General features: G+C 40.2%; 2 protein-coding genes across 2 annotated transcripts; one reads left to right on the top strand and one right to left on the bottom strand.

The window, feature by feature from the left end:
• The first annotated feature begins 320 nt into the window (after positions 1 to 320).
• Positions 321 to 9,046, top strand: LOC139718363 (ectonucleotide pyrophosphatase/phosphodiesterase family member 7-like). The gene is made up of 8 exons (XM_071629837.1): positions 321 to 415; positions 1,839 to 1,998; positions 2,612 to 2,812; positions 5,240 to 5,436; positions 6,048 to 6,266; positions 6,880 to 7,023; positions 7,851 to 7,982; positions 8,843 to 9,046. The coding sequence occupies exons 1-8, from the start codon at positions 350 to 352 to the stop codon at positions 9,044 to 9,046; spliced, it is 1,323 nt and encodes a 440-aa protein (XP_071485938.1). The 5' UTR covers positions 321 to 349.
• A 282-nt stretch (positions 9,047 to 9,328) lies between these two features.
• LOC139717691 (alpha-2,8-sialyltransferase 8B-like) lies at positions 9,329 to 11,776 on the bottom strand. The gene is made up of 3 exons (XM_071629196.1): positions 11,710 to 11,776; positions 10,924 to 11,490; positions 9,329 to 9,697 (listed from the first exon to the last, which is right to left on the bottom strand). The coding sequence occupies exons 1-3, from the start codon at positions 11,718 to 11,720 to the stop codon at positions 9,442 to 9,444; spliced, it is 834 nt and encodes a 277-aa protein (XP_071485297.1). The 5' UTR covers positions 11,721 to 11,776; the 3' UTR covers positions 9,329 to 9,441.
• Between the last annotated feature and the right edge of the window lie 222 nt (positions 11,777 to 11,998).

The raw sequence follows: 11,998 nt of genomic DNA, 5'->3' as shown, positions 1-11,998 counted from the left end.
CTTTGATGTTTCTAAGACAGAACTTTTGGTGTTGCACGCAGATTATGTTGACCCCGCTACGCATTTGCACACTTGCGCCAGGCCCTGGGGACAGATAATCAAATTCATTGTCTTATCTAATCAGTCATAAACGAAGACGAATACCAAGGAGTCTACTAATGAGCGCAGAGTCCACAAGAAGGAGTAACATCGACGTTGTATGACAGGAGATTTGCAATGGTTCTTGGGCTTTCGCAATTTCAGACCAGCTTATAGGGGTAGCTCTTTATTCAAAGTAAATTAATTCGAAGTAAGTAATTTTCAAAATTCTCTTCGGAGTTCGCACGGTTTTCAACGCTGCTCAGCAAGAATGAAGGGTACGCTTGTGTTCATCACTTTGCTGTGTTTAACGGCTTTGCAAGTGGCTGTTGCAAGGGTAAGATTTACATTCTATATCTTTTTTTTTATTGGACAAAAAAGATAATTATTTGACAACGATGAAAGAGCCAAAATTCTGTCATTTCATTTTTTTTATTTGTCCATAATATCGTTTCGTCAAAATTTCAGAATCTTAGCGTATAATATGAATCTCTGAGACCTTTTTCTTGATTATTTATCAAACTTTATGCGTGAAATGAGGAACTGGCATTTTAAGCTCAAAAGACATGCATTGGTGTTGGCCGGCTATTAGTCCTGAAACATTAGTCGTATTGACACACCTCGGGATGTCTCAAACGTATCTCAACACTAATCCATTGTGGCAAGACATGCTCTTCAATGATTGTGTTTTTTTTTCTCTGTTGTAATTTGGCTAAATCCTTCGACAACTGCAGAGACGGATCAAAGGGATTTGACCTGATTGCATTTGACCTGATTTGATCGAGATTTGTTGTAGGTCTATGTATCTCAACAAAGGCGCAACTTCATGCTCATTTGATACATAAGAATTTTTTTTTTTGTGAAATGTGGAATAAGGGATAGAATTAAGTAAGTTGATTGGGATCTCAAATCAAATTATTCATTTATTCGTTACTTCTATAGAGTTTCGGTATTGCTGGGTTTTTTTTATACGTCTTCGATGAAACTTACCTCACCTCAAGTCAGTGTTTCGCATTTAAGACAACCAAAAGTCGTAATCACTTTTCGTCTGACTGAAAAAGAGTATGCAACATGAGGTTGTAGAAAGTAAATAAGCAATTGAACACACATACACACGCACACACACATACACACGAAAGACGAACATACAAAGACAAACACCCAAACGCAGGCACACATATTACACACGAAGTAGTCATAAGGGGTGCACGTCACGAGACCGACACCCCCGAATCATACAACCCATGAGTTATACAGACCACGAGTCATATGGCCCATGAGTTATACATTCAACGAGTCAACCAGCCTTATGTGTTTGACACTAAGCAAATAAGGCCCATAAGTCTGACATTAGGCAAACAAAGCCTATGAGTTCGATACTATAAAGCAAACAAGGCCCACGAGACCAACACACTGAGCCCAGTGATGCTATGTCGGTCTCGTGGGCCTTGTTTACCCAGTGTCGAACTCATGGCAGGACCTTGTTTGCTTAGTGTCGAACTCGTGGGCCTTATTTACATAGTATCAGACTCGTGGACCTTGTTTGCCTAGTGTCGGACTCATATGGGCATTACATTACTTGCCTAGTGTTGAACTCATGAGCTGTATGACTCTTGGACCCGTTTTCAATGTCGAACTCGTGGGCTGTATGACTCATGGATGCCGGTCTCGTGCAACGGGATGAACCCGTCATAAGTTGCTACGAATTTCGTATCGATGGACCCAAATTCTCGCACCACATGATTTTCCTCGACTTGCAGCAAAAGCTCGTACTGCTTCTCTCGGACGGACTGAGGTGGGATCGGTATGGCGAAGACCTGCCCAGCCTGATGAGAATCGAAGAAAATGGCGTGAGGGCTGACTGGCTGGACGGCGTGTTTGTCACCCTGTCATGTCCGTCCATGTACTCCATAGCAACAGGTAACCAGCGCGTCAATATTATTGTTCGCAAATTATCCCAATAGCAACATGAGTCATGTGCATTATTGTGCACGGCCCGTTTATTGGTCAATTCATTCCGTACGGGCATTTGTCTTTCTAGTTATTGTCCACCAACCATCAGAGACCATCGATTCCTATTTATCCGTTCATGACTACCATGCACTTCCATTTTAAACCAACTGAATGTCAGTTGTCATTCATATACGTAGATTGTAATGGGTTATGTGAAAATGTGAACAATCTCCAATAATTCCATTGACTATGCACCCTTGATAAGAATAGATATTTCCATTTGGGTTTGAAGGTGTAATAGTGTGAAATGTATTGACAAGTCAACTTTATGAACATAATATGTACATGCATTATAACTTTTATTGAAAACATACTGCCAGAATGGCTGGCCCCGTTCATCCTATGCAGGGATACACTAACAGGATATACCAAGCCTATGATACTGTGTAACAATCAATAAAATTGATACGAGGTACTCCTGCACCTTGTCAAAACTTTGTTGACGTAAATACCAAAAACAGAGATGGACGCAAATGGAAGCAAATGTTTTACATCATAATCACCCTCCACCCGATGACAGGCTTGTACCCGGAGAGCCACGGCGCCATTCACAATCTGTATTTCGACCCGGTGACTCGGGAGCGAACGTTGTCGTACGCGAACACGCTCAACAAGACGGAGTGGTTCGACACCGGGGCAGAACCGGTATGGGTTACGGCCATTCTCCAGGGACTTACAGCGGCAGTCATCATGTATCCGGGCGGCACAGTGCCCATCAAAGGTACTATGATTATGTTATCATGTCTGAAAGATATTGTTGTCACAAACTTGAAAAAAGAAAAAAGGTTTCTGCAATTTAAAAGAAAAAAAAGTAAATCATAATTATCCTTCAAAGGGAAATCATGAATAGAATAATGAGAAGTAGTATTTCTTTGTTTGTTTGTCTGTTTGTTTGCTTGTTTGCTTGTTCGTTTGTTTGTTTTATCTGAAAGAGAATAGTCTGGATGCACTCATGTGAAATATCATACTTGTGCAAATATGTTATCCCGATCATTGATCAATCATCTGCCTAACATCGTTCTTTGTTGTTTTTGTTGCTGTCGTTGTTTTTTGGGTTTTTTTTTTTTGGGGGGGGGGATTGAGGCTAATTTTTTTTCAAATTAAATTGTTTGCCTAATTGCATTTTCTCATCCTCAGAGTCCAAGGGAACTGAAAATGCCATACGAAACATGGTCAAAACATTGACATATTATGAGATGATGTAAATTTGACTGTTGACAGTATGGTTCGGCGTGAAGAGGAAAAACTTCAAAGCTATTGCTGGCTGCACCGACCTCGGTGTTATGTTTGCAGTTCCATGGCGTCCAGATAGTTAGAACAGCTCAAATAAAGTTGAAAGCGTATGTCTGTGGACAGGCACGTAACAGCACAGTCTGAGCTTCACGATAAACGTCCTACCATGGAATGTGCTCGTCTGATATTTGTTCTCACAAATAAAGAGGAATTCAGTTAGAATGTCCAACTACAAAATGGTAAGGTCACTAAAATATGAAATGTACATATTTTACGTGTTTCCGCCTGTTTTGTTGGCAGTTTTTCAGTGCCACAATGTTGAAGTTTTATATCTAATTACCTGACGGAGTAGTTTTGAACCTTGGTCATGCAGTTAGAAAGAGAGAGAAAACAAAAACAAAAACAAAACAGGCCAAGACAAGATATGCGTCCGTCACTCCACACAAACGTCATGCAAGATTAATAGACGTACATTACGAACTTGATTATTGATCTCTCTGCTAATCTGAAGCTTCAAGTGTTTTTTTTTTCTTATCACTGGGTACACAGTTATTATCACGATCCAATCACATCTTGGATTTTATCCCACTGCAAAAGCTATAGACTTTGGATCTATCTTTGTCTAGCGTTTAAAAAACAAACAAACAGAAAGAAATTAATAATACATAACAGGGAACAATGACAGGACATCAATGTGTTACCAGAAGCTCAAGATTAAGTAATATTTGAAGGGGCTGGAAGGATATTTCCCTTGATATTTCCCTGAGGTTACAGCGATCACTATAATAATGAGACTCTCAAAAGAGATTTTTAGAAAAATAAACAGGAATAAAGTCATAATATTGTAAACTAACGTCTTGTGGAAACATCAGCCATTATTGTTGTTTGCATAATATATGTTAGAACTTTTTTTTCAAAGCGGATTCACCTCACAAAAGTGTTTAAGCGTATGGCACAATGTGCGTGCTTGATACCTTTTGCTGACTATTGCTAGTCACCTGGGGCGAACCACGAGGGGTCGGCATCAGTCTATGGCCCATTTTCTTGTGTGGGTAGATAAATGTACCATTTCACCGGGTTATATGCAAGCTGCTTTTTTCCAATGAATGAGTGAAGTGCGATCTAACTCACGTACGGGACCTTTATTTAATGTCCTATCTGAGGAGCAGGGTGTTTTGCCTCTTACGAACTGACGAAAGGGGATGGCATACTTTCACACGACATTGCTCGGCGAGACTCGAGAATCGAACCCGGGTCCTTTCGATCTGGAGGCACACGCACTACCGATTGACTCAAATCACCGCCCTTAGAATAATTATTATAAATTCATACTCGTGACGTTTGGATGGATGTTCGCCACCATGGTGTGTAATTGACCATGGATAATGCAACTGTTTTCCTGACAAACTTCATCGATACCTAGAGAGGGCGCCCTAATTTTCTCAATTGCAATATCATTTAACATGTCCTAATGTAATGAGAAATGAAGAGAAATAACATTAGAAAAAAAAAGTAATTGAATTTACTCCTTTCCTTGACTGCCGGGAAAGGCCGCTATATGACGTAAAAACATACAAAATCCATAGCCTATGTTTGTTACCTGCCGAGTAAGACTCTTTAAGAGAGTAAAAGACACTGTTGTTTTGATGCTCAATCCAGGAGTTCGTTTTCCTGTTCATCAGGATGCATTTCTTTCATTTCTTTCCTTTGACAGCAAATTAGAAAATCATTGAGAAAAATAAGGATAAACATGATAACAGCAATCACAATATTGTTCGCAATTATGATCATCATACATCACCGTTATTATCTGTTATTATAGATATAGAATTATTGATAAAGAATACTGATATTATGATAGAATTATCAACATTATGGACATCATCCTAGCTTCTGTTTTTATCACTGCAATTAGGCATAAGGCCGAACATCAGCGTGCCTGCGGGAACGTACTTTACCATCAACTACTCGATGAAACAGCGAGTCGATGATACGATCAGGTGGTTGAAGGACGATGACTTTGACCTCGTCTTCCTATACTTCGACAACCCCGACGAGTACAACCACCTGTTCGGCCTCGGTTCCGTCAACGCTACTGAAAAGTTATATGAGGTATGTAACACGAATCGCCTAAGCCTCAATCGTTATGTGGCATAAGAGCTGCTTGTCTTTGCAGTAGGACCTACTTGATTATAATGCATTGCCATAACGAAAGCCAGTAGCCTACTTACACGCGTAGCGCCAAGTTCATTGATCCAGGAGTTAACAGAACATTATCAGCAAACCGATGTTTCTTCAAAAGAACGTCCACTAAATCATCACCACAAAATTTCCATGATCAAAAAAATGCGACAGTTTCCTATCTTTTCTACATGGTAAATAAGTAATGAAATTTGATAGTGAAAAATTAGCAAAGAAAATGGAATCATCCATTTTATTCATTTCTTGTCATTTCTGGTTTTCTTCTGTTTGCGTTTTTAATAAAATTTGAATAACGTCAACGACAGTGACTAACTAAAATGTATAAATGTTGATTAATTTGTCAGCTATATATATCATGTGTTCTCTTTCTGTCTGCACATCTGGTTGTTTGTTTGTTTGTTTGTTTTTCAAAACATATCCGCATGTGAATTATCGCAACAACATTTTTTTTTTTTTTTGCGTAAAAGTGCGAGCATCTCATACACGTGATATTGAAAATTTTCATCTTTGCTTGCACGTAGGTGGACAGCTACATCGGCTACTTGTTCGATCGCCTCGCTGAGACTGGCCTTGACGAAAACACCAACGTCCTCGTGGTCAGCGATCACGGCCACATCAACGTCGAGACCGAGAAGTACATCATCCTCGACGATTACATCGATTTCCGAGATGTCGACTTCAGGGTCACAGACTACGGTCCCATGTTCCAGCTTGTTCCAAAGAACGGAACAAACGACACGGTTAGTAGCCACTAACAAGTATGGCGGCAGAATACCCCTGACACCCTTTTATTATCAAAATAGATAGGAGTCAGCGAACGCTAATTTTCTGTATAGCCAATGCACACACACACACACACACACAAAAAAAATATCTGCGCTCGCCGCAGAGCCCTGTCACAGATGCACTGTGGGATTCCTCGGGAGCATTGTCGCTTCCGGTTGGTTTGCGCGTGTCTCACTTCCCATGCGATTAATGCAGTTTTCGTATGTTTTTCTTTGGTTGCTGAATGTTTCTTCGGTTCGAATTGAATTAAGTAAAAAAAAAAACGTTTAAAACCTTTTAGACTTTTGCTGTCACTAGAGTCATGACTTGCTACTGCGAGGCTTCAATTTGGTATTCACGTGATGGAAAGCGAAGAAATCTCCAACAAAAAAAAATGGCCTTGCTGCTGCTCACGAAGTTGCTGCCGGACCCTGAGAAACTCCATCGGCGCGGCGGTCATAAGATGCCCTCACGAATGACCCAAAGTTTATTGTATCAAAGCCGAATTTTGAACATTTCCTTTATCATGTGTCCTTCTTTGCTCAAATTTAGGACAGTGCATGTCAAACTATTCCCATCTTCTTCCAGGTGTACAACGCTCTCAAGAACGCGCATCCCGCCATGCACGTGTACAAACGAGAGGAGATTCCCGAGCGGTTTCACTACCGGGACAATTCCCGCATCCTCCCCATTGTAGGATTTGTGGATCCCGGATGGCATATCCACTCGCAGGTAGGCCTATAGACCTTAAAGGGGATGGCTAGTAACTGATCAGTGGGAATCAGTGGGAATGCTGGGGGATGATTGTCCCAATCCTTGTGGGATTCATTTAAGAGTACATTATATATTCATTGTTGTGTGAAAATTATTTGCTTCGGAATGGTCTCATATTCAAGTAATGTGCAGTTCTATGTGGGTTAACATGCCTGTTCAGTGTCGCGGCGATCGTTAATGGCCCGTATTCCCACTGATTCCCACTGATCAGTTACTAGCCATCCCCTTTAAGATCGTAGAATGAATGACGCCATTTACGTACAATAATACCTGATTTTACTTAAAACATTTTTTTAAGCACCAGTGATTTGTAGTTTTACAGTACATTTCACTTTTCATCGCTATCAGTGTGAGTATGTTTATACCTATCTTCATCGTATGTTTCAATTCACTTGTAATGCACTGCATATGTTTGTGTGTGTCTATGTGTGTGCGAGCGTGTGTGTGTATCTATGTAATAAACTGTATACATACATAATAATATGTTTGGGTGTGGGTTCACTTTAGATTTGTGTGAGTGTGGGCATAACCAAAATCTAGACAGAATGAAACTATTTTGTACTTGATGACAGTGTGAACAGTATAAGAGTAGAATTTGGATTATTTCATTTCATTTCATTTCATTTATTTCCACAACTTGCAACACTAGTAAAAAAGAACAATTATCATAAAACAACAACGATCAATTTATATCCATTTATTAATCACATTCAACTGACACTATACTTGACATATTACTTCGGTCATTATTATTCTGACCTGTTGTAATTCTTCAATTGCTTCAGGAAGCTCTACACCCGTACGTGGATGTCAGGTCCGACCACGGCTATGACAACCAGTGGATGGTGATGAAGTCGTCCTTCTACGCCCAGGGCCCGTACTTCAAGAAGGCCCACCGCGCGCCTCCTCTTGAATCCGTGAGATGACTAAAATTTGTTTGTTCGTTCGTTGTTTGTTTGTGTGTTTCATGTTCCATCTGAGAAGATGGCTGTTTTATACCGTCATCCGCAAGACTCGTTAATGAAAAGATGAAAAACACGTAACCACACATACAGACATGGAGACAAAATGAACAAGCAAATGAATCAGTGAAAATTGTATTTAGTTACAAAGCGTCATTCATAGATGAATATGCTGACTATTTTATCCATTTGCTTAAATTTGCTGTTGTTGTGTTGTTTTGTTTCATCTTATTTGCTCACTACCTCATACCAAGGCACAAAGAGGTCTTTTGGCTGTTGAGAAACCTTTACGCTTTTTGTAAATCACTAGCGTTTGAAACGAAGCTTCCCGTATTCTTTTTCGATACATTTGAAAGTATTGCATAATCTGATTCCACCACCCCTGTCCATATATATAGTATACATGTACAAATCAAAAGCGTTGCACATGACAAATTGTTAATAGTTTGTGATCTAACGCCCCAAAGATAAATACCCAGTAAATACGTTAATGACAAAACGTCCTATTGTGTGTTATTTCATCGTGATAATGTATGAAAAATATTGAGGTTAGAACATCCTTATCAAACTTTATTGATAAAACGTACCTGTCTGTATATCTTTGTCATATTTGTTTGACGATGGTCGTAAGCGGTCACCTTAGTATGTGAAACGTCTTATTTTTCTTCTTGAGTAGTATTTCTTTTCTCTTTTTTCATTGCAGGTCCTTGAGAGAATTGTCAATTGCGAACTTAATTTCATCTAACAGCAATGTAATCAAATTCAAATCGATGATCCTCCGCATCTACTGATTTTGTGCATCCTCTCCCTATCAGGTTGATCTGTACATGCTGATGTGCGAAATCCTCGAGATCGATCCGGCCCCTAACAACGGCTCCCGTGCCAGGTACTACGACATGCTGGCCCAGTCCGCCCCGACGACCCCGCCCATGACAACCGCTTCCGCAGAGACATTTCATGCCCTGTCTGCACCACTCCTCCTGCTGGCTGTAGTATTCTTAGCGATGGTATTACATTAAAGGGATCGTTCGCTAAAAGAGATCAGCAATCATTGCACGTTATCAGGCAACTGCAGGTGCTTCTGCCACAATTATTATTGCAAAAGAACGTTGTTGGAAAAGTATGCTCTATACAATGTCTCTATTTCCAAATTTTGTACACAATTCATTACCTGATCATGATCGAAAGAATTATTCGTACCGTGCCACATACAGGAACAATTAATGATTCTACCTTTAAACTTTTCTGTGCCAGTGACTTTGGGCAGTGTGTACAGTGCTATATCAGGTGTTCTGTGACAATCGGCACTCAAGGCACATAGAGGGTTAATAGCCATAATCATTAATTTATGCTGTCATATTTCTTAACCGACGAACGTGTATTTGGATTCCGGGGTTTGGGATCGAGGTCGCTGTCACCTACAGGGGTCCGTCACGAGTGAACCACCCATCCTGGCGAAGAATTTGAAAATGCGAAATTCGATGGGCATGCGGTGCTTGTTGTAGACGAAATTCATGGAGCTCTCCGGTTCGTAGTAGTGATAGCTGACCGTCCTGTTTGACGGATCCCTCTCGAACGGGTAAAAACCGTACAAGGAGATTTCTTCGCAGAATAGGCTCGCCAGGGAGAATGCGATTAAACCCGTCGATGGGTTCTTGTTTTTCCATAATCTGAAGTAAAAAAGACAAGAATAACAACGAAAAATATTGTCAGTCGCTTCGAAAAAGAAGACTCTAAACCTTTGCTTCATTCTTCTGGTGCCTGTTGATGCTGCGTCCTTTTTTTTTTATCGTTTGCCTATGATACGATATTGAAACAAATCATGACAACACAAATAACTTCATTGAAATCCAATAAAGTGCGTATTGGAGTAAACATCGATACTATAGGAGGTAGATGAATCCTTAACATAGCTTGCAAATTTACTTACACGCATGTTTTTCTTGTATTTAATAGCATTTCCTATTTTTACTATTATATAAAAAATTGGGAGTTATGCAGTAAAGAATCAAGACTTATATTTCATGTATTGTACTGACGGTGCGATTTGACAAAAGTTCGTTAATGAATATTATGAATCTATTCAATAAAGGTATTATAACATGAATAATTCTCATACAGTAAGCAAAGTAACCAATTATAGCCTGAATGGGGGCACATTTTTCCTATTTTTCTAATCATTCTTTGCTATATATTGAGGAAAACACGAATAGGATTTTAGGAATTTACACCCGCAAGATGAAGAAATCAAAAAATTATGCTTGAAATTTGTAAGCTATGAAATGTTCGGGTTTTTCACCCTCCCTGACTGCATCCTAAAGTACTGCATTATCATTTTATTTATAATCTACATTTGTCTGGTTCGCCGCTGTGTTACTGTTTTCGTGTTTTGATATAAACTAAGAATAAACATTTTTGAGAGTCTTAGAGCTTCTAAAGAATACGTGTGCATAAAAATTAGAAAATTGATGTTCCACTATTTTTTAATTCAGTTTATTATGATTATCTTTCTCTCTCATCTTCATAGTTTCCTCTCTCCCTCTTTCTTTCTCACTCTTTTTTTCTCTCTTTCTCTATAAGTACACAATTATAATCATACATATTGTATATTGTATGTTGTATAATATATAACATAATGTGACATAAGTTAATCTGCGCATTATGAGGCATGTGTGTGTTAGTATGTGTTAGTGTGTGTTAGTGTGTGTGTGTGTGTGTGTGTGTGTGTGTGTGTGTGTGTGTGTGTGTAGAGGCGCAGTCTTGCATTTCATGCCTCTGTTGTCACTTCCGAGGCAACTTTACCATTAAACATGTTGAAACTGATAAGATTTTAATCTGTACACGTTTTATGAAAAATGACATTAATGATGATGAGGATGATGATGTATACACTAACTTTGCACAAATGCCCTCCATGACCCGCGGACTGTACGCCCATCTGATGTCCCCCTGACCACTGCCCTGGCCATTCCGATGTACCCACGCTGCAGCGACGTCGAGTCGGTCGCGAAAGCCGCCCTTCGTGTACCAAACGATTCCGTTGCCGACGTCTCGCAGTCTCCTCAACAAATCGACACACAGTGGGCTCGCTGGCACAGCCTCGTACCTCGTCTGGTTCTCAGCGCACCGCACCGACTGCATGAGCTGAACGCGATTCATCGTGGTCATCGTCGTCCTCGATCCGACATCGTCCGCGTAGTCCCGGCCAAACGGCGCTAGGTTCATTCGTAGCACGAAGTCGTGTGCGTCAATATCCTTCCCACACTGGCTTCCCAGGAGAATGCCCGAGTTGCCGACTATCGCACATCTTCGCGGTCTCTCCGTGAACGTGTCCGACACAAGCTTCGAAGATCTCGGCGATTTGTCGTCAGAAGCGTTTATGAACACAAATTGTTTGCGGTTGGTCTTAGAATTGAATATCTGGATTGCATCGCGAAGTTTGACCACGGATTCCACTTTCTTCCTATAGAAAGGGAAAACATGACAAAGTTTTAAAAACCAATGCCTATTTTGAAGGTGAAATTTGCATATCTTAGGGTATATTGACATAGAAAATACACATTCGTTACGTCATGTACTTGTACAAATTACTATTTGATACACATTCATTTCCAATGACGTCCGTGCTCGATGACGTATGACTCACGATTAAGAAGAGAGAAAACTTGCGATGACGACTTACCGCATTCTCATAACACTTTTGCTGACGTGAGATTCACGATCTAGTAGACTTTCCGACAAGACTGAAACATTGCCTGGTTGGTATTAGGAAAAGAACCAGAAAACAAATGTGTTTCATCTTCACCGATTTGGAATATAAAGGAGTGCTACACGACATGTAAATTGAATTAAGCACAGCGTTAAACTAATGAGAAGATATCACGTTGAATGAAAATGAGGGGTAAATTTGGCTGCTCATGATGATCGTGTATCCAGCGAAGCCGCGCCATTGCCTGTGATGACCACATGGC

The sequence above is a fragment of the Diadema antillarum genome, unplaced genomic scaffold (genome assembly GCF_040938485.1).
Source record: "Diadema antillarum isolate AM-2024a unplaced genomic scaffold, OU_Dant_1.0 scf00000008, whole genome shotgun sequence".
Classification (NCBI taxonomy): Eukaryota; Metazoa; Echinodermata; class Echinoidea; order Diadematoida; family Diadematidae; genus Diadema; species Diadema antillarum.
Note: the sequence above shows the minus strand (reverse complement) of the source record. Positions and strands in the feature narration are given on the sequence as shown.